General features: G+C 35.4%; 6 protein-coding genes across 9 annotated transcripts; 3 read left to right on the top strand and 3 right to left on the bottom strand.

Annotated features, from left to right (window-relative positions):
* Nucleotides 1-1,941: 1,941 nt before the first annotated feature.
* On the top strand, nt 1,942-2,699 carry LOC140837665 (protein RADIALIS-like 6). The gene is made up of 2 exons (XM_073203778.1): nt 1,942-2,227; nt 2,625-2,699. Exon 1 carries the CDS (start codon nt 1,968-1,970, stop codon nt 2,220-2,222), a length of 255 nt encoding a protein of 84 aa, XP_073059879.1. The 5' UTR covers nt 1,942-1,967; the 3' UTR covers nt 2,223-2,227; nt 2,625-2,699.
* Nucleotides 2,700-7,773: 5,074 nt separating this feature from the next.
* On the bottom strand, nt 7,774-9,427 carry LOC140837664 (uncharacterized). Its single transcript, XM_073203777.1, has 4 exons — nt 8,657-9,427; nt 8,365-8,454; nt 8,089-8,156; nt 7,774-7,984 (listed from the first exon to the last, which is right to left on the bottom strand). The coding sequence occupies exons 1-4, from the start codon at nt 9,323-9,325 to the stop codon at nt 7,849-7,851; spliced, it is 963 nt and encodes a 320-aa protein (XP_073059878.1). The 5' UTR covers nt 9,326-9,427; the 3' UTR covers nt 7,774-7,848.
* A 4,870-nt stretch (nt 9,428-14,297) lies between these two features.
* Nucleotides 14,298-15,356, bottom strand: LOC140837915 (uncharacterized). The gene is made up of 2 exons (XM_073203994.1): nt 14,715-15,356; nt 14,298-14,441 (listed from the first exon to the last, which is right to left on the bottom strand). The coding sequence occupies exons 1-2, from the start codon at nt 15,354-15,356 to the stop codon at nt 14,298-14,300; spliced, it is 786 nt and encodes a 261-aa protein (XP_073060095.1).
* Nucleotides 15,357-16,199: 843 nt separating this feature from the next.
* LOC140838310 (GATA transcription factor 19-like) lies at nt 16,200-17,568 on the top strand. The gene is made up of 2 exons (XM_073204512.1): nt 16,200-16,997; nt 17,116-17,568. Exons 1-2 carry the CDS (start codon nt 16,596-16,598, stop codon nt 17,374-17,376), a joined length of 663 nt encoding a protein of 220 aa, XP_073060613.1. The 5' UTR covers nt 16,200-16,595; the 3' UTR covers nt 17,377-17,568.
* Nucleotides 17,569-18,435: 867 nt separating this feature from the next.
* Nucleotides 18,436-19,354, bottom strand: LOC140838309 (uncharacterized). The gene has a single exon (XM_073204510.1). The coding sequence runs from the start codon at nt 19,219-19,221 to the stop codon at nt 18,484-18,486; it is 738 nt and encodes a 245-aa protein (XP_073060611.1). The 5' UTR covers nt 19,222-19,354; the 3' UTR covers nt 18,436-18,483.
* A 331-nt stretch (nt 19,355-19,685) lies between these two features.
* Nucleotides 19,686-21,596, top strand: LOC140838311 (uncharacterized). 4 transcript variants are annotated; one of them, XM_073204513.1, is made up of 9 exons: nt 19,686-19,857; nt 19,957-20,028; nt 20,106-20,180; nt 20,466-20,549; nt 20,709-20,778; nt 20,856-20,947; nt 21,044-21,085; nt 21,174-21,254; nt 21,352-21,596. In XM_073204513.1, exons 1-9 carry the CDS (start codon nt 19,831-19,833, stop codon nt 21,421-21,423), a joined length of 615 nt encoding a protein of 204 aa, XP_073060614.1. In that variant the 5' UTR covers nt 19,686-19,830; the 3' UTR covers nt 21,424-21,596. The 4 variants fall into 4 exon arrangements, with proteins under 4 accessions (XP_073060614.1, XP_073060617.1, XP_073060615.1 ...); XM_073204516.1 differs by having other exon boundaries at nt 19,698-19,857; nt 20,113-20,180; XM_073204514.1 differs by having other exon boundaries at nt 19,698-19,857; nt 19,952-20,028.
* Nucleotides 21,597-21,704: the final 108 nt, after the last annotated feature.

Below are 21,704 nucleotides of genomic sequence, written 5' to 3'. Positions count from 1 at the left end.
ACAGATCTCTTATTTAATTCATTCATGAAAAAATATTATTTTTTATACTAAAACTACTACTTTTTAATATGAATATCGATATGATTGACCCGTCTCACAGATAAAGATTCGTGAGATCATCTCACAATAGACCTACTTTTCTTATATTACCAAGTATTCATATATTTTTCAAATTCAATGTTATTCGATCAGTCTCTCGAATATATACAGCACAATGACAATTTTGTTGTTGATGCATGCTATGTGAAATTGACATACAAAGATAAATAATTACATGACTATTTTCAAATAGTCACAATAATTTCCATAAACGATATGATTAATAATACATTCGGTCATCGTTTGATGTGAAAGATAAAACATTAATGATTATTTATTTTACTTTCTCCGACGCTTAGATCAAGTTCCAAAAAAGATTAGTATCATTCAAAATTATCTTATCAAAATATATTGATTAATCGTACACATCATTTATCATGCCTCTCGACCGAGTGACGCCCAGTATTATATTATGAGTCAAGGGTCGTGTAAAAGCCTACATTCCTTTTCGTCTTTATTATTGCACTCAAATATGCCATTTGTTTGTTTATCAAATTATTTGAGGAATCAAATATATCATTTATAGAAAAAGGTTACGTCAACTCCTACTTTAGGTTTTCTAATCGTAGTGCATGCGAACCTCCTTTAGTACAAGGCAAGAATTTATATGATACGGTCTCACGGATCGTATTTGTGATACATATATTTTATTTAGATCATTCATGAAAAAAAAAACTTTTTATTGTGAATATCGGTAGGGTTGACCCGTCCCACAGATAAATATTCGTGAGACCGTATCACCAGGGGCGGAGGGACACTATAGTTCACCTGGGCTTGTTCCAAAAAAAAAATTTAAAAATTTTATATGTAATTTTTTTTATAATTTTGGATAAATTTGATATCAGCCCGTGTAGATTATTTTAAAATATTAAAAGATTTTAGAGTTTAAAATTCTAGCTCGAGTATAATCGGATTCCTTGCTCCGCCCCTGCGTATCACAAAAGACATATTCTTAGTATAATTCATAATTTCACCAAATTAATTTGGATACCAAAAATTCACTTGCATTCGATGGTTGTGAAGTTCTGATAATCAGCTCATCACTGAAACAGCCTTGAATGGATTAGGTCAAATAACTTGGCCAAAACTGATATTAAGTAAAATAATCTGGAGTTGTATAGTGGAATAAAAATGATTTTACTTAAAAAATTAATGATAATATGATTATTTTCTGTAAAGAAACATAAGCTAATTCAAAACAAAAGATTTTGTGAGACTGTCTCACGAGTCAAATTTGTAAGATAGATCTCTTATTTGAGTCACCGGCCACCCATTAAAACATATTACTTTTTAGGATAAAAATATTACTTATTATTAAAAATATGACTCTGTCTCATGGAGATCTACTACTATTTCAATTACTTGAGTTAGGTTTGTTTTATTTAATTTACTAAAATGTCACTGAGCGTTTTACAAATTATATGCAAAACATTTTAAATATCATCTGCCTGTGTTTGGACGGAGCCTTTTGAAACAATTGATTTTAAATCCATTATTTTAAATATGACAAAAACTTTTGTGAGATTGTTTTACGAATCGTATTTTGTGATACCGATATTTTATTTGGGTCATCCATGAAAAAATATTACTTTTTATTGCGAATATAGATAGGGCTGACCAATCTCACAGATAAAAATTTATGAAAACCGTCTCACAAAATACCTGTACTCTTTAAATATATCTATTATCTTCACCTCTGTGTCTATAATGAACTTAATTAATTAACATGACAACGTCACTATTTATTCTCTACTACAAGCTTTTAAAAGCTATACATATTAATAGCACAAACATAACCACTTTTCCTGCTGTATATTTACGAGGATTTCACTGCTAATTTTGTGCAATAAACATTTGACTACTTCTAAATGGCATCAAACTCCTCTTCTTCACGTACTAACTCCGGTTCTTCATGGACACCCGTACAAAACAAAGAATTTGAGAAGGCTTTAGCTGTCTATGACAAAGATACCCCCGATCGTTGGCAAAATATTGCTCGTGTCGTTGGAAAAACCATCGACGAAGTGAAAAAGCACTACGAAATCCTTGTGGAGGACCTCATGCATATTGAGTCCGGCAACGTCCCATTTCCGGATTACAGATCGAACAAGACTAATCGATAAACGAGGTATCTCATGATCAATTTTAAAAACTAATCAATCGTCGTTGATCATACTCGTATGTTGTCGTATCATTTAATAGTTGATAACTGATCCAAATGTTACATCATAATTAAACTATTTAGGCACTGTTTTGTCGAGACATTTGTTGATCACAACTTTTTTTATATGACGATTGAACCCGTCGTTGCTACCTTTCGGTTTGTAACGAGTAAAACCCTTCACTAACTCAGTAATCTGCAAACAACGTTAGTCAGTTAAAACGTACTGAGCAAACCAGTGCGATTAGGAGAAATCAAATTCATAATCATTGGTCAAACACTCGTCTATTCCACTAACTCGGACATTCCGAGTACTTGGTTGAATCAATGATATAACTAAATGATAGTAATTCCTTTCTTGCAGGGTTGAGGCCATGTTTACAAAACTCTGTCGTGATCTTATCCAAGAACATTATATAGTTTCCCCTTGTGAAAGTTGACTGTCTTACGCGACATTTCCAAGTGGAAATTATCTTTTTAGGTTTCAGAAAGTGTGTTTCGCAATCATATGACATCGCAATTACATTATGAACTATATTTTGGGCAATTAATCAATCGCAGATTTGACCAAATCAAACTCAGATATGCCAACTCGGGTTGCTTAAAATTAGTTCTAATGATATAGGCTCCAAGTTTATTTTATAACACTATTAAAAATTATAAATAAATAATAATATCATGAAATAATTTGAATTAATGTCATCATATATATTAATATTACTTTTTTTTGACGAGATATATTAATATTAATAGCAACATGATAATTCGCGTGCATAAAATTTTGATATAATTAATGATTTTTTAAATCTTAGAATTAATTTAAATAATTTCTTATAATAAATGAAAAAGGGGTAATTTTGTCAATCTATTTAAACAACTAGGATAATTATTTTAAGATATTGATGCAGTATTATATGAAACAATAATATAAATTATTAATGAAGAGCACAAATTAATAAACCACATTGGTCTTCTAACATATTTTTCAATATATATATATATATATATATATTAAATTTTCTAAAGCACTATTTCATTTAATTAATAACACAGCATATTAGTTTCTAATATTTAAAATTTAAAATACACATGTTATATTATATTATTACTTTGAGAAAGAAATACTTTTTTATACCAACATAATATACTTTACATAAAATAAAATTATATTTTATATTAATTTTATAATAATTAACTCATCGGGTCCAAGAATTGGTAGTTTATATGTTTGGTAATTTTAAAGAATGAGGCCCATAACTAAGAGATTTAGAAAACAAAGGGCCCATTGGGCTCAATGCTATTTAGCAATGGTTACCCGTAGAGCAAGAAAGGTTCGAAGAATGGTCAATTCAATGGAACCCTTCAATTCTAGAGAGCTATTATAGGCGGGGTGAACGCCGCCTTCCCCGATGCTTCAATCATGATTCTTGAGGCATTCTTAATTTATATTTGATCAAAGAAGTATCATCGTTAATGGTAATTGTTTCACATTGATTGGATAAATAACTTTGGAGTTGTATACATGAGGTTGAACAATCCTTCTTTTGGGTTGAGTTAGGTGCAAGTTCCAATCTTAATATAGTATCAGAGCTCGGGTTCCACCGTTATGTGTTGGACTGCTTATAATTAGACCACTCATTCTGCCTATAATTGGGTTATTTGTAAACTCCACGTTCCAGATGTTCACTCCTGAGCTTGAGAGGGGTGTGTTAATTGTCCCACATCGATTGGATAAATAACCTTGGAGTTGTATATATGGGGTTGGACAATCCTCCTCCCTTGAGCTAGCTTTTGGGGTTGAGTTAGGTTCAAGTTCCAATTTTAATCGTTAAAGCGGATACTATAACCCAAAAAGAACTCAAAAAACATTATCTTTAAATATTTAAAATTAATTTGACGTTGGTGCACAACCGTCATCAACATTAAATGGGGTTTAAGCCTCTCGAACATCCATCTTAAAACTGTCAAAACCAGCCAGAAACTAAAAAAAAAATATGAAAAGATTAAACGTTTTTAGACTTAATCTTTTTAGACAATTGGGGAATAAAGCAAAAATAGGTACGATCTCACGAATCTTTATCTGTGACTGCAGAGCCGTACCTGTGATTCACAGGGCCTGAGGCGGTATGTAAAAAAAATCTTGTTGTGATAAATAATCTTAAAGCTCAGTTTGTAAATTAAAAATAATCAAACAAAAGATATAAGGAAAATATAATTTACGAGTTATATATTTATCTCTTTACGATTTTTATCTTCGTGCGCCACAACATCACGGCTCTAACGTAATGCAGTGTCATATGAACAATTATATTGGAAAAAGATTGAAATTGACAAAAAATTATAAGATATGTTGCTAAAATTGAAATTTATTGATATAAATTATCAAAATAACAAAATGATAAATATAATAAATCAATATTGCAAAAATATATGATTTGTTTTAAATAATAAATATAATATTTTATTCAAGAAAATAGAAAGTAAAAATATGTAAAATAGGTAAGTATACAATTTTTTATGTTTTTTTATTTTTTTAAATAGGTTCAACTACATAAATTCAAGAAAAGAAGTCAAATAATCGACAAGTAAAGTATAAAAATTTAACACATGAATTGACACAAGATAAAATGATAAATATATTGAATAAACATTACTATTTTATGCATACAAAATTTTAAAAAAATTAATTAATGAGCCATGTAGCTTTATTGTTTGGGCTCTACATAATTTGATTAAATCTCAATCAACACAATCATCATATTTAATCATGTTTTCAATAGGTCAATGTCTAATTTTTTTAAATGTCAAATGTACCTATTATTTAGGTGCATGTCTCAACAACATAAGACCAATGATTTTTTTTTGGGCCCCTGTGAGGACTGGGCCTGAGGCGATCGCCTCTCTCACCTCACAATAGGTACGGCTATGTCTGTGAGATGAGTCAACCCTACCGATAATTACAATAAAAATTAATATTCTTAGCATAAAAAATAATAATTTTTCATGAATAACCCAAATAAAATATCTGTTTCACAAAATACGACCATGAGATCGTCTCAGACAAGCTTTTGCATAAATGGTAAATAATATGTATGTATATATCTTTTTTATATATATATACATCTCTTGTAATAAAGACAGAGAGAGACGAGTACTGGAGGCATTCAACAAGTTTGTGTAATGTCTCCAGACAGCCCACCGAAAGATTATTAGCCACAAAAAATCCCAACCATTCGAGAAAATTAAAGCAAACGGGCTATTTTATATAAATAATTTTGGTAATAACACGATGCAATGTAATAAATATATATTTTTTAGAGTAAAATTAGAAGCAGATACATTCGAGATGAATCTGTATTTGATTCACAAATTGAGAAATTGTTGGTTGTATACACCTAATAATTGAGGAACTTGCCAAAGTATTTAAGAATTTTGGGACACGTAAGCATCTCACTGAAATCAGGATATCATAAATTCAAAATTCTTGACATTTAATTTATATATGTTATATTAAAGCACAGTATATATAAAGAGATCGATTTATTTTTTCAAAGATTATTATAAATCATTCAGAATAAAGTTAATTGTCCGATTAATATGTGTAGTGACCGTTCAGATCACCTACTATGCAAGAACTAAGAGCAATAACTAATTACATAACAGAGATAACAGGGAAATAGTCAAAAAAAGAATGGTTATACAACCCAATTAGCTAGAAAATCAAATAAAAATACCCAATAAACCATATCGAAGAAAACAATACGAAAACTTAAACCACCAGCTACAACGTCATCCTTGCTCTCTGAGGTCCAACAGGCTGCGTGGATTGGGGGTCAGATATAACAAAAACCGAGGAATGATAAGAAGCCAGTACAAAAGTATGAGTATACGAACTATATGAAATGCCATGCTATGACATGATCCGGGGTAGTCAAGAAACAGGAGTCACAAAAGGATCTCAACAATGCTCAGTCTAGAGGCGCCAAGTGGATAGTGCCGCGCGGTACACCTCTGGGTCACTGCATCCACTACAAGACAGACGTGGACCTAAAATGTCCCGGACCACCGAAGCCCTCCCGACCCGTCGGCCACTGTGTACTCTCGGTGTCCATGCGTCCACAAGACAGGGCTGAGCGGCCCCAAGATATAGCTTATCTCGAAAGAGATACAGCTCAACAGTAAAGGCTATCTCGAAGAAGATACGGCTCAACATGAAATGCAACGTGCAGTAATAAACGTGACATAATAGCATGCATCATATGACATATATCAATGCACCACATAATCATGCAACACATATAAGAATGTATACTCAACCAGGATATCTCGGATAGTACTTTCGTACCTCTATCACAGCAAGCCTAGCCTTACGCAACACCGCTAATCAGGTCTAGAACAAGCCTACGCATCAAAAGCATACTCAATCAATACTACCATGCTCGACTAGCAAAACCAGTACTCCCTAGTACTACCAAAGGTTTAGGGTTTACCTTCGTCCGTCGACAGCCCTTTGATGTCGATTGCCTCGTAACTCAGGCGCCGCTACGCTACTACTCCTGGCAGCTCTTGGCTATCGCTCGACCAACAACTAACCCTAGAAACCTTCCAAACTCTCCAAAATGAGAGAAAACTCAAGAAATTGGCAAGTCAAAAATGAGAAATCCGAGCACTATTTATAGGCCATGTTCGGATCCTCCGAACAACACTTCGGAACGTCCGAACGCTACGTGTCCATTGGCTCTTGACAGCTCATGATCGGATCCTCCGATTATACACTTCGGACCGTCCGAACATGCACGTGTCCAGCTGCTCTTGACACCTCATGATCGGATCCATCGAACCCACTTCGGACCTTCCGAACTCTTCGGTGCTTCCGAACCATCTTCGGTCCGTCCGATCATGACTCGGTCAAAATTACACATTAAACCTTCTTAATCACCATTAATCCGTTAATTACCCAATTTGGAATTCGGGCTACTACAATATGTCAAAAGATCAGACACAAAATGAGGTGATTAAGGAACAATAAGTACAAAAGGTTAATTGAATAGTGGTTAGTTATAAGTTTATACGAATTAGATTAAAAATACAAGTTTACTTTAGTAAAAAAATTGCAGAAATCAGAGAGAAATTGCGTCATTTATAATTGATTGCAAGAATAATCAGTTAGGAACAATCGTAAAACTATTAAAACAATCATAATTTTTTTTTTGGGTCGGGAAAAACAGAATTATATTAGTTGGAGATTACTTTAAGAACACAAATTACCTACATCAGTTAAATATTTTTTATTTTAATTAACATCGAGCTGCATATTTATATCTTTGCACCAGCGTGCAGTGCTACATCAACATATTCGACAAAAAATAACTAAAATGGTAAATTTGACAACACGAGAGATCGAAATCGCGAGAATACAAACACATATATAATGATCAAAATTATAATTTTGCCTTTTATGAATCAACATTATATCGATAAAACTGATTCATGAATTAAATAGGAGACTGGAATAAAGAAACAAAATCTTATTTTCAACACTTTGCATAGTCAAGATACAAGTCATAATTAAATGAAAACTCAGAGGTTCATTTCGTGGCTTCCTTGGGATACAAGGAAGCAAGGAACTGGTTGAGACATCTATTATAGACACACGGTCTTTCGAGGTGAACCAGGTGACCAGCTTTCTTTATGCCTTGAAATGTAGCCTTGTCTCCTAGTTGCCTGTAAATATATATATATATATATATATATATCTTTTACTTAATGCCGAATGGAGTACTCATACACACCACAAATCCAATCATAATACACAGAATTTGGCTTACTGTTGCATGTTCTGAGCAAGTTCCAGCTTGAAAATCTGATCATTCTCACCCCACAGAAGATGGATTCTCTGCAATATCATCAATTCGATTCTAATTAATTAATTGATCTCGGAACTGTAATTTGTTGATATTTTTTTGGTGGGAGGATTGATGATAGAAGAAGTAAACCATGATTTGGACTTTCTGGTGATCCACATGATCTAATAGTTCTATTGTGCACAATAAAGAGGATCCAAACTCGTAAAATTAATACATGAAATGGATATGATAATATACCTGGGGGAAATTTGGGATGTTGGCATCTTTGTTGCTGACCACGAGACCTTCAAGTAGTTCAGCCCTTTCCTTCCTGTTGGTGAACATCACCTGTTCATCACCAAATGATCAGTCCCTTCAATTTTGTAAATTGAAATCTAATTTTCGGGTTCAAGTTTATATATATATATATATATATATATATATATATATATATATATATATATGTGTGTGTGTGTGTGTGTGTGTGATATTGTCCAAAGAATAAAAAACATTTAAAGAAATGGGATGAGAAATTGATGATGAAAGAGACCTCTAAAAAGTCCTTATGAAGCTTGTCTGGGAACCACAGTTTCTTGTGTGCTGCAACTTTGAGCAACGCCTTACAACCTTTGACAGAATCCGGCAACAGAAGCTCCGAAGATGATGAAAACCCGAGACCCTTCAATGTTTCGTTGCTGATCGAATCCGTCATGGCTAGGATGGAGCCGGAGATCACCACCGCCTCCACCAGCTCCGGGTACAGCTCCGCCATCTTGAACGCCACCATGCCGCCGTAGCTGAAACCCACCAACGTACACCTCTCGATCCCCAGCTTCCTCAGCCCCTTCACAAGACACTCCGCCTGGAAAGTCGGCGAGCGGTTGGGATTGTCGGTTATGGACCCGCCGAAGAAGAGAAGGTCCGGCACGTAGACGGAGTATTTCTTGGTGAGGGAGCCCACTTGGAATTGCCACGTGACGACCCCCTCGGCAGCGAAGCCGTGGACGAGCACGACGACGGGTTTAGTTGGTTTGGTGGTGGCCACGTCGGCGGCCATTGTGCCGGTTTTCTTGGATTTCTTGTGTTTTTTGACGGTTTCGGTAGGGACCCAAATGTTCATTAAGGTTCCGGACTCGATTTCCACTGTGTGTGGGATAACGCCGGCCATCTTCATCAAGCCAAGCAACAATGGCTTCTGGGCTGCTACAAAATTCACCATGCTTTTCCTTTTGTGTGAGCTCGCAGAGATGACGAAGAATGGAGGAGGAATTTAAACGAGTATGGATGACTGGAAGGTTGGTATTAGCTAGGTAGGTTACCTCCTTTAATTCTTATATATATATATATATATATATATATATATATATATATATATATATATATATATATATATAAATATATATATATATATCCTGGACGCATATCGTGTACATCTTTGAGAGCATCGATGAGGTGTCGCTCACTTATTGGATGCATAATTTTTCTATATTTCATCATATCCAATAGGTGAGTGACACCTCATTGGTGCTCACAAAAGTGTGCAGGATATCAAAATTATATATATATATATATAATTTTTTAAATTTTACAGAAAATAAATTAAAATATAGTATTTCGGTATTGTGTCTGTGTATTAACTTTATTTATTATAAAATTTATTTTTCAGGGTTTGTCTAAATCAACAATTTCTTGCACGAAAAATTTACCTTAAAGAAATTATATGTTTGTTTAAGTAGGCAAGTACGTGAAGTACTTTATGTAACATGCTACGATGGTTAAATATAAAGTGGTTTGAATTTTGATCAACCATTTGGTCTGCTGTCTGCCTTCTTCCATAATGAATAATATAAACAAACATTTTTTCAAACTATATTTTTATGAGCAAAGTTTTAGCTGTTTGTCACATTTAATTTTTGCAAGCAATTGACCTTTTTGCAGGTATTGTTATTTATTATTATTGGGTTTCTTTCAAGACAATACATGAATTGATTGAAATGTTTGGTTTACTTTGTGAACCAAGTTAGATGACCTACTACTACTTGTCCTCAATTGACTTTTCCGATTCTTGTTTTAATTCTTGCAGAAATGAACTAAATATTCAAATCCCACGTATTTTTCTTCACCATGTGATAAATATTAAACAGATTTTCTTTAAAATATTCACCTAACTGTTGTGAATAGTAGAGAATATAGAGAAGAGAGAATGATTTTTGTGTGCTTTATTCATCATTGGAGACCTCTATTTATAGAGTAGATTTACAGAACTTGAATAGGTAACAATATCAATAATCATCTATAATATCTTTTCTATAACACTCCCCCTTAGATGATTATCGACTCATTAAATTACTTCTAAGAGATGTGAGAGTTCAAATGTTGCCTCGTTAAAACCTTGTCAGTAAAAACCCAATGGGAAAACCTGAACGAAGGAAAAAGAGTACAACAATAGATACTCCCCCTGATCTCAATCATCTGAGATCCTTCAACTGATGCATCCCTATCTTGTGCACCAATTTCTTGAATGTTGAAGTTGGTAATGCCTTTGTAAATAAGTCAGCTACATTGTCGCTTGAGCGAATTTGATGGACGTCAATATCACCATTTTCTTGAAGCTCATGTGTATAGAAAAACTTTGGTGAAATATGCTTTGTTCTATCACCTTTGATGTAGCCTCCTTTTAACTGCGCAATGCAAGCAGTATTATCTTCGAATATTATTGTTGGGTCATCTTTGGCTGTTGGGAGTCCACATGATTCTTGAATATGTTGTGTCATAGATCTCAACCACACACACTCCCGACTTGCTTCATGCATTGCAATGATCTCAGAGTGATTTGAAGACGTCGCTGTTAAGGATTGCTTCACCGACTTCCATGATATAGCAGTGTCTCCTCGTGTAAATACATAACCTGTCTGGGATTTAGCTTTATGTGGATCAGAAAGATATCATGCATCTGCATATCCAACTAAAGGAGACTTTGATTTTGTCGAATAAAATAATCCCATATCAATTGTACCCCGAAGGTAACGAAATATGTGTTTTACACCATTCCAATGTCTTCGGGTTGGACATGAGTTATATCTCGCTAAAAGATTAACAGAAAATGATATATCTGGGCGAGTACAATTTGCGAGATATGACAGTGCACCAATGTCACTTAGATATGGTACTTCTGGACCAACGATTTCTTCTCCATTTTCAGGTGGTCGAAAAGGATCTTTGTTAGTATCAAGTGATTGAACATACATGGATGATGCTAATGGGTGTGTCTTGTCCATGTAAAAGCGCTTTAGTATTTTTTCTGTATATGATGATTGATGAACAAATATTCCCTCTTGCAAATGTTCAATTTGCAATCCGAGACAAAATTTTGTCTTTCCTAAATCTTTCATCTCAAACTCATTTTTCAAGTAATTGGCAGTTTTAGTAAGCTCTTCTGGAGTGCCAATAAGATTTAGATCATCAACATATACTGCCACAATTGCAAAGCCCTCATCTGTTCTTTTTATAAAAGCGCATGGACAAATAGCATTATTTGTGTATCCTTCTTTTAACAAATATTCACTAAGACGATTGTACCACATGCGACCAGATTGCTTTAATCCATATAAGGATTTATGCAGTTTTATTGATAACATAGCCTTGGGTGCTTCACCATTTTCTTTCGATAGTTGGAATCTTTCAGGCACTTTCATATATATATCACTATCAAGTGAACCATAAAGATAAGCAGTTACAACATCCATAAGTCGCATATCAAGAGTTTATGATACTGTTAAACTGATTAGGAATCGAAAAGTAGTGGCATCCATCACAGGTGAATATGTTTCCTCATAGTCAATTCCAGGTCTCTGCGAGAAACCTTGGGCTACGAGTCGGGCCTTGTATCTTACAATTTCACCATTTTCATTCCTCTTTCGTACAAAAACCCATCTGTATCCTACTGGGATTACATTTTCAGGTGTTCGTACTACAGGTCCAAACACTTTATGTTTTTCTAGTGAGTCTAATTCAGTTTGTATGGCCTTCTTCCATTTTGGCCAATCATCTCTTTGTTGACAATCCTTAACGGATTGTGGTTCTGTGTCTTCATCATGTATGATGTCAAGGGCGACATTTAGGGCAAAGACAGTGTCAACAATTGTGTTATTTCGATCCCACAATTTTCGAGATGATATATAATTTATTGAAATCTCATTATTTTCATGAGAATTTGATTCTTCAGGAATAATATTATCCAAGTTTGGTTCATTGATCTCTCTTACTATATCATCCAAGATTTCTTCTTCGGGAGCTTTTGAATTTTCTTTCTCTTGTACCTTTCTTTTTCGAGGTACAATATCCTTTGAACCAATTGGTCGACCACGCTTCTGGCGTATTTTAGATTCATTTGCAGGTTGAATAATGGCTGGTCCTACGGGGACATCAATTTTGACAGGGGTATTCTCTGCATGTATATGTGACTTTGTCACATTCTTTGTATTAACAAAAGTATCGGGCAATTGATTTGCAATTCTTTGCAGGTGAATGATTCTTTCAACTTCTTGCTCACATTGATTATTTCGAGGATCATAATGAGATAGTGTTTTCTCATTCCAACAAATCTTTTGTTGTTCTTCGGGACACAACTTTATTTCCCCTAGATTTGGAAATTCCAATTCATCGAAGTGGCAATCTGCAAATCTCGCAGTAAACAAATCTCCTGTTAAAGGTTCCAAAAATCTAATAATAGATGGTGAATCATATCCCACATAAATCCCAAGTCTACGTTGTGGGCCCATTTTGGTTCGCTGTGTAGGTGGGAGAGGGACTTGTACTGCACAACCAAATACTCGAATGTGAGAAACATCAGGCTCTCGACCATAAGCAAGTTGTAAGGGTGAGTATTGGTGATAATTAGTTGGCCTTATACGAATCAATGATGCAGCATGTAATATGGCATGTCCCCACACAGATGATGGAAGTTTGGTTCTCATCAATAATGGTCTAGCAATTAATTGCAAACGCTTAATGAATGACTCTGCTAAGCCATTTTGTGTATGGACATGAGCAACCGAATGCTCAACTGAAATCCCTATTGACATACAATAGTCATTAAATGTTTGCGATTTAAATTCAGCAGCATTATCAAGACGAATTGTCTTGATTGAGTGATCTGGGAATTGAGCTCGTAATTTAATAATTTGCGCAAGTAATCTAGCAAAAGCTATATTTCGAGTTGAAAGCAAACTAACATGTGACCATCTAGTAGACGCATCAATCAATACCATGAAGTATCGAAATGGTCCACATGGTGGGTGTATAGGCCCACAAATATCCCCATGGATTCTCTCCAAGAAGGTTGGGATTTCAACATCAATCTTTGTAGGGGAAGGTCTTATAATTAGTTTGCCTTGTGAACAAGCTACACATGGATAATCATTGTGTAAAAGAATCTTCTGGTTCTTTAGAGGGTGTCCATGTGAGTTAATTATTATTCTGCGCATCATTGTTGCCCCAGGGTGACCAAGTCGATCATGCCATAATTTGAAGCTCTGTTGGTCAACAAACTTCTGGTTTGTGACAATGTTTTCTTCGACTGTTTTTATTGTTGTAAAATACACTCCAGAAGAGAGTGCACATAATTTTTCTTTTATCTGCTTCTGGCCAGATATAATAGATGTTATGCAAAGGTATTCGAAATTATTTTCATTTAATGTTTCAATATGGTATCCATTTCGGCAGATGTCTTTAAAGCTAAGCAAATTTCTACTGGATTTGCTTGCATATAGGGCATTTTCAATATATAGGCTTGTATTATTTGGTAAAATAATTTTTGCCTTTCCATAACCTTCAATAATTTTTGATGCACCCGATATTGTTGTAACATTATTTTCAGCTAATGTTAACTCCAAAAAAATACCTTTTATTTTGAAGAATGGTATGTGTTGTACCACTATCCACTAAGCATTCATCCTGACATCTTATCGTTAATCTAAAATAAAAATATAATTCAATAAGCTAAATTCAATAAATAATGTGTAAAGCTTTCAAATGAAATATTTTATTGAATAATGAAAACATTTATTGAATAACAAAATAAACCTCCATGACAAATCCTAAACATGAACTGAACATCAAAATAAAAACGAGACCACGATAACCTAATAAACACTAGAAATTCAAAGTAGGAACAAGACCAATGAAAGTAATTACTCATTATTTTCTAACACACCACCACCAATCAAATTATCTATATTTCCATCTGGATTAGCAAAGAAATCAGAGACGTCCAAGTGAATTATATCAATTGGATCATCATTGTCCACAAAATTTATCTCCATTTTTCCATTTTCCTTGATTGATTTTTGATATAGATCCACAAGATGTTTTTCCGTACGACAGGTACGAGACCAATGCCCTTCCATTCCACATCTATAACATTTTTCTTCATATACTTTGAAACTCTTCTCTTTTGCTTCTTCATTATTGGAATTCCATTGCTGGTGGCTTGTTTTATGTTTCTTTCCATTTTGTTGCTGATAGTATCTTCTTTGGCCACGCCCACGTCCACGTCCACGTCCACGTCCACTTTCATTGTTATGATTTTTAGTGGAATTAGCATTCACTTCAGGAAATGCAATTTCATATTCTTCAGGAAATGTAGTTCCATTTGCTTCAAGAAATGGTGTGGATCCAGTTGGGCGCATTTGGTGATTTTTCATGAGCAGCTCATTGTTTTGTTCAGCAACTAGTAAGCATAAGATGAGTTCAGAGTACCTTTGAAATCCACGTTCACGATATTGCTGCTGCAGGAGCACGTTTGATGCATGAAAAGTGGAGAATGTTTTTTCTAACATGTCTTGATCAGTGACTTTCTCTCCACAAAGTATCAGTGTGGAACTAGTCTTGAATAATGCAAAGTTATTATCACTTACGGACTTAAAATCTTGTAACCGTAGGTGCATCCATTCATATCGGGCTCTTGGGAGAATTACAGTTCGTTGATGGTCAAATATTTCTTTTAGATTTTTCCAAAGCTCTCGTGGCTCTTTCACAGTGAGATATTCGACTTTCAACCCATCATTGAGGTGATGACGGAGAAAAATAAGTGCCTTTGCACGGTCCTGCTGGGACATTTCATTTCCTTCTTTTATTGTATCTCCTAAATTCATAGAGATAAGGTGGACCTCGGCATCCAAAATCCATGATAAATAATTTTTTCCAGTCAAGTCAAGTGCTTCAAATTCAAGTTTGGTGATGTTCGCCATTGCAACTTGAAGAGTACTCGTGCTGATAACGTGATGTGGATTCCATATGTAAATATAAATTAATATTATGGATAATTGAAAACATATTTGGGGAATATCTCTATAAGGCAAAAAACTTGTGTAAGACGGTTTAATAAGTTGTATTTTGTGAGACATATCTCTTATTTGGATCATTCATGAAAAAATATCGGTAAAGTTGACTCATCTAACATATAAAGATTCGTGAGACCGTCTCACAAGAAACTTACTCTATCTCTAAAGCTAAAGCTAGGTTGAACCCGTATGGATATTGAAATTGGAATTAATTAGTTTTGGTTCGATTCATCTTCATCTACGCGTTTATATACTTGATTAATGTGATATTTGGCATCGTTTGGTGCAAAGCAAGAGACAATTCAATATCTTTGTGTCATCTCATTTTCATAATTTTACAATAAATTAGGATTAAAAAATAGTTATATTATGATTATATTTCAATTTGTCACATCATTATATATATTAGTCATTTGGGTTCTTTTGACTGCCCAATCACCCACTACATCACTCGACTTCCACACCCAATCCCTGTATGTATATGTATATCTATCTCTCAAGAATCAAGATCATCTCTATATACACACACAATTCTGGTCTCCTTATATGAAATATTTCTTTCTTTCATTAGATTGCTCACTGCAAAGTGTAATCAATGTTCTTTTTCTCTGTATCCAGTTTTACGTAATTTTACTGATAGTTTTGTTCTGCTTATGCAACATTGCAGCAAGATCAGATATTCTCAATCAATCTGAACGTGGAATGCTGCAGATTGAGACTGATATTTTTCCATTTTATTAGCTTCAATAAAGCTAAAGACAAATATATATATATATATATATATATACACACACACACACACACACACACACTCTATATCTCTGATCTGTCGTGCAATAAAACCTGCTCTCTGTCCTATGTTGTTGTTGTTGTTGTTCAAGCATTGTGTTATTTTCACTATCATAGATCACTTTCGATTCACTATTTGCTAGTACGTACTTGTTTGTTGAAAAAAAATTACCGATACCCCACAATTCCATATTCTGTTTCTCTAAAAACACCCGGCTTCAATTTTCGTCCTGATATTATTCTTGGCATCTTGTGGAACTTGTTGTTCTTCCTGCTTATTTTTTGGGATAGAAGAAGAAAACCCTTGTGTTTTAAGTTCAAGAAAGTTGGAATTTGTGTAGAAAACATTCAAGAAAGATGCACAGGTGCGGTAGCTCGAACATGGTGAGGGGTTGTACGTGTGGCATGTACCATTCTACTCGAGGGAATTCATTTTCAATGTTCTTTTCCAAGAATAACGATGGATATCTTGAATTTGATGAAGGGGAAATGTATTCTTTTGCGGCTAATTCTCCGCCCTCTTCAGTTGATTGCACTCTTTCGTTGGGCACGCCTTCCACTCGTCGCAGTAATGAGAAGAAGCGGTCTTCTTGCTGCATGCCTGGCTTTGGATGGAACAATTTTCCTTCCAAACATATGACTCCGACGCCGTCCACCGTCAAGACTCACCGTGGCACGGATCCCCTCCTGGCCCGCCGATGTGCTAATTGCGACACCACTTCTACTCCTCTCTGGAGGAACGGTCCCAGAGGCCCTAAGGTTAAAAACAGCTAATTACTCATGATTTTTATTGAAATCGTTACTGTTGTCCTAGCTAGCTAGTGATTGATCACTCTAGTTTAATAGAGGGACTAATACAATTCATGAATTCTTGCAGTCACTGTGCAATGCATGCGGGATACGGTTCAAGAAAGAAGAGAGAAGAGCCACGACAGCCGACTCCATCACCACCGGCAGCGGAGGCGGCGCCGACCCTCAAAACGTGACGAATGATTCATGGCCCCATAAAACGATCTATTATCCTCCCCCTTACACAAACGAGTTCCGATTCGCCGAAGTAGACGATTACCGCAACTCGATTTCATGGCGGTTCAACGTCACAGACAGTCCAAGTCTTGTTCACAATTTTACGTCATGAGTCCATTTCCATGGATTTTAATTTTTAAAAAAAATTGGTTAAATTACTGAATATTGATATTCCAATTAATTTCCGCCGTTTGATGGCGACAGTTGGTTATGAAATCTAATGTTTTAGCTGTTTCTCTTTTGGTTTCATGCACCGATCGGACGTTCTTACATAGGATGGAGTGAAAATGAGTTATTTCTATGTTTGGTAGACTAGATTGCTTTCCTTTTCTTACAACTTTCGGCTAGCTTGCAAATACAACCAGCTTGTACAATTTCAATTTATCTGAAAAACTAAAATTTTAAAAAAATATTTTATGAAAATAATTCCGTGATATTTACAAAAGATGCAATACAAATTTTCAATCTTAAAAATCCAAAACAAACCACAGCTTCAGAGCTTAATGTCCCTCGTGGGAATATGAGTCGAGTATTTTTGGATATTTCTGTTACAAGAAAGATTTATTTAATCAGGAATCATAACTCAACTTGTTGGGCCATTGCCTCTTTCCCAAGCTTGATATTGGCCCTTTATTTGGGCGGGCTTATTTTGTGACCCAATGATATCTTGCGACCTTTCCTCAAACAAATCAGAGTTATCAGTCCAACACTTTGCTTCAACATTAAAACCATCAATTACTAGAAAGTGTGTCTTCGTTCTTTTTTTCTTTTTTTATTGTGGGATTACTACACAGCTACACTGTTTTGTTTTTTTTCCTTACATTTGGAGCTACTCACCGAGGAAAATGTGATCAAGGGTAGGTGGTTTGTGCTTGAAATTGTATGTACTTCTCGACGGACGTGGTATCGTTGCCCGTTGGTAGGTACACTTTGAATACTATAAGGTCCTGTCGAAGGAACTATTTCGAGCAAACTGACTGACGGGTGGGTGATTTGAAGAGGCATGTTGGTAGATATACTTTTCTCTCGCCGTTTATTCGTCCGTGTTGGTTTTTCATATTTTTCTCTCTAAATTCAATGTTTCTTGGGTTGGTTATTCATGTTTGACACACACTTTTGTCTTAAAAATGTTACATTATGCAATATAAATCTTACAAGAGTATTCTACAAGACGATAATTTTGAATCACTGTTATTTGAACTGAGCCTCCAATTTTTCACTACCCTTTGCTTACAAATGAATAAACTTTGACACCAACTCTGGCCCCATTACAGGGGCTATCAGTGTACAGAACCTTAACGTCAAAGAACTTGCGAGCCTTCTTAAAGAAGGCTGATTCCTTCTTCCACCTCTTCAAATGGGCCATCAAGAAAACCATTTCTTTCTCACTTCCCTGAAGATAAAACTTAAGGGTCTGGATCAGAGGCTCGTACAGATGATTATGGTACACCACATCAGACGCCAGTATTACGTCATATTCTCTGCCAATGGCTTCCATTTCTCCAATGTTCCCCCATGATAGCGACGCCGAGTTGACATCACCGCCGCAGAACTCCAAGATTCCGGCGTTAGCATCAATATTATATCTCATATTAGGGAGTACATGAGGGAGATCCGTGACAGTTACACTAGCTCGAAGCAGAGCAGCCGCTGCGATTCCCACCACTCCAGTGCCGGAGCCCAGCTCAAGAATACGTATGCGGTGGGGTTGGTGGGCGTCGAGCAAGGAGGAGAGAGCGGATGTGGTTGAGTGACCCGCACGGCAGCGGTCGAGGAGGGCGACGAGGGTGGCGGCGGCGGGCCAGAGTTGGAAGGAGAGACCCTGTGAGGGGAGCTGTCTGATGAGTATGGTGGAGTTGACAGAATCCAGACGGAGGATTTGCTGAGATTGTTGATCCAAACGAGTTTCTTGGTGATTTTGTTCTTCGTCTGAGTCGAATGGGATTGGTTGAGACATAGCAAATATCGGCAGATCGGGGTTAGGGTTTCGGCATGATGCTTCTCTTCAAATAATACCTTCCAACATATATTTTATAAGAATTTTAAAACTTTATGATGTTACATGTAGAACAAATTGTTTATTCAGTAGAATCATAATAATAATAATTTGGGGGTTCCACTTAAAAGTAAGAAATTGACTATTTTGAATGAAAAAAATACATACTTTCTTTATGATTTATTTACATTATTATTATTAATTTGTTTTCCTATAATAAAATGATGTTAATATAACAAGTAGTTTTATTGTAAGATGATTTTATTGATATTTATTTATGTAGTATGTTTTTTGTGAGATGGTATTAATAATCTTTATTTGTGAGACGATTCAATCTTACAATTATTTACAATAAAAAATAATATTCTTAGTATAAAAAGTAATATTTTTTCATAGATGACTAAAATAAGAGAACTGTATCACAAAATACGACCAGTAAAATCGTCTGCCGTTCCTCCGTTTTTATATTTAGAAGGGATCAGAATAAATCGGAGCCGTTGATTCTTAGCGCCTACTCCCTTTATCATTCTTATCTTTTTGGAGTTGAAAGAGGGGACAACAGCGAATAGAATGGCTCCGAAGAACCAGATGTTTGAGGTGTTTATTTATTATGCTGTGTATGTTTTGAAGAAATACTCTATTAGTTAACGCGATGGATGTACACGTATAATCGTTGTATTTGCTGTCCAAGATTAGATCATATTGGGTTCATCTTCACTCGCACGTCGACAAATTCTTGCTGACATGGGCTACCACTTTCAAATCATGGTATCTTTTATTGCTTTCTTTTGCAGTGCTCTCTTCTCATTTTTCCAAAATATTTGTTGAATTATTTAGCGATTTAGACTGCAGATATCGATGAAAAAAGTATCAGAAAGGAAAAGCCAGAAGATCTTGTGATGACCCTAGCTGAGGCAAAGGTACCATATTTTAACTGCCATGTGGGGTTGCAACCTCTAGTTGAACTATGCTTGAGAAAGGAATATTTAAGGCTTTTTCATGGGGGATTAAAACGGCCATGCTCAGACTTCTCCTGGAAACATTTAGTGCTTCTTGTTATTTTTTTAAATGTAGTTGTGGCGACGGAAAATCAAATTAGTTACATCTCATTCTCCTTGAGGTGAGAGGTCGTGCTAAATGGCTCTAGGTTTCTTGTTATTTCAATCCTGCGCTTGGATGATAATTCAATTGTTTTTACCCTGAAGGCTGATGCGATTATGTTGAAGCTTCAGAATCTAGACAAATTTGCAGTCATGTCATCTCCCACACTGCTAATCACGGCAGATACAGTATACTTTCATATTCTCTTCGCAATAAGTTTTTTCTTGCCATTTACCATGGGGTTTCTCCAATCATGAAAAGGCTATATAATCGCATTTCTTGAATTGCTTCAAATTTTCTACCATCGTGAAACAGCTAAGTTTTGATTGCATCTAACTGGTGTCAAGGTTGTGGTGCATGAAGGGATTGTCAGAGAAAAGCCATCAAGTAGTGATGAAGCAAGACAGTTTATCAGAGGTTGGTTTATTGATTTCTCAACAGCAGCCCCTAATTACATAGAAGTATCCAATTCTTGTTCTCGATTTGTTTTGCAGACTATTCTGGCGGTTCCACTAGAGTGGTTGGATCGGTAGTTGTCACCAACCTGGGTACTGGTTGTAGAAAAGGAGGATGGGAGAGTGCGGAGGTAGCGTAATTTATTTTCTTGAAAAAGAGAAGATCTTGATTTCTTGGCTTCATAGGCTTGGTGCAGTATTTTCATTACTTTCACTTTGATATGCAGGTTTATTTCCTTGACATACCAGATGAAGTCATTGAAAGTCTGGTGTGTTGCTGAAAAGAACCAAGCACTGATCAGTACTTATTATTTCATATTGCATTTGCTCATTAGTAATATGGTCTAAATGTCTTAGATTGAAGAAGGAATGATATTGAATGTTGCCGGGGGTTTGATGCTCGAACACACACTGACTTTGCCTTTGATAGACACCGTGGTTAGCCTCTCGATCTGTCTCAATGTCATGTCATTTGAGCTTACCTAAAAAAACGTTGCCATTTTAGCCGCCCTCATAGAGTTGAAATGTTTTACAGATAGGAACTGCGGATTGTGTAATGGGACTTTCAAAATCTCTGACGGAGAAGCTCATTCAGGAAGCGCTATAGCTGCAATGGTTATGGTCTATGAGATTCTAAACTGGGATTATAGATCTTACCAAAAAACTTGTAGGAATTTTTACTGGATATTTTCCAGATTAAAAACGACTCTCTGTTCCTATGTAATAATGGTTATGTGCTGCATTTTTAAGCCTGATATCATTACTATCATGTTATTCAAATACTTGCTGCAAAGTACCCTCCTCCATATTGAGTGGATTCTTAGGACTCCTCGGATTAGGATTTAAGTTTCATAGTTGAGTTTCGAAGCGCTCTCATTTTATTTATTC

Source organism: Primulina eburnea, chromosome 8, assembly GCF_022965805.1.
Source record: "Primulina eburnea isolate SZY01 chromosome 8, ASM2296580v1, whole genome shotgun sequence".
Classification (NCBI taxonomy): domain Eukaryota; kingdom Viridiplantae; phylum Streptophyta; class Magnoliopsida; order Lamiales; family Gesneriaceae; genus Primulina; species Primulina eburnea.
The sequence above is the reverse complement of the archived record's forward strand: the minus strand, read 5'-3'. Positions and strand labels throughout refer to the sequence as shown.

Coding starts and splice junctions, on each gene's coding strand:
- LOC140837665 (XM_073203778.1), top strand. CDS start 1,968: ATGGCATCAAACTCCTCTTCTTCACGTACTAACTCCGGTTCTTCATGG.
- LOC140837664 (XM_073203777.1), bottom strand. CDS start 9,325: ATGGTGAATTTTGTAGCAGCCCAGAAGCCATTGTTGCTTGGCTTGATG. Junction 8,455..8,656: donor TTCATAAGGACTTTTTAGAG/GTCTCTTTCATC, acceptor GGTGATGAACAG/GTGATGTTCACCAACAGGAA. Junction 8,157..8,364: donor ACATCCCAAATTTCCCCCAG/GTATATTATCAT, acceptor ATGATATTGCAG/AGAATCCATCTTCTGTGGGG.
- LOC140837915 (XM_073203994.1), bottom strand. CDS start 15,356: ATGGCGAACATCACCAAACTTGAATTTGAAGCACTTGACTTGACTGGA. Junction 14,442..14,714: donor ATGAAATTGCATTTCCTGAA/GTGAATGCTAAT, acceptor AAATCAATCAAG/GAAAATGGAAAAATGGAGAT.
- LOC140838310 (XM_073204512.1), top strand. CDS start 16,596: ATGCACAGGTGCGGTAGCTCGAACATGGTGAGGGGTTGTACGTGTGGC. Junction 16,998..17,115: donor ACGGTCCCAGAGGCCCTAAG/GTTAAAAACAGC, acceptor GAATTCTTGCAG/TCACTGTGCAATGCATGCGG.
- LOC140838309 (XM_073204510.1), bottom strand. CDS start 19,221: ATGTCTCAACCAATCCCATTCGACTCAGACGAAGAACAAAATCACCAA.
- LOC140838311 (XM_073204513.1), top strand. CDS start 19,831: ATGGCTCCGAAGAACCAGATGTTTGAG. Junction 20,550..20,708: donor TGCTAATCACGGCAGATACA/GTATACTTTCAT, acceptor ACTGGTGTCAAG/GTTGTGGTGCATGAAGGGAT. Junction 20,779..20,855: donor AGCAAGACAGTTTATCAGAG/GTTGGTTTATTG, acceptor TTTGTTTTGCAG/ACTATTCTGGCGGTTCCACT.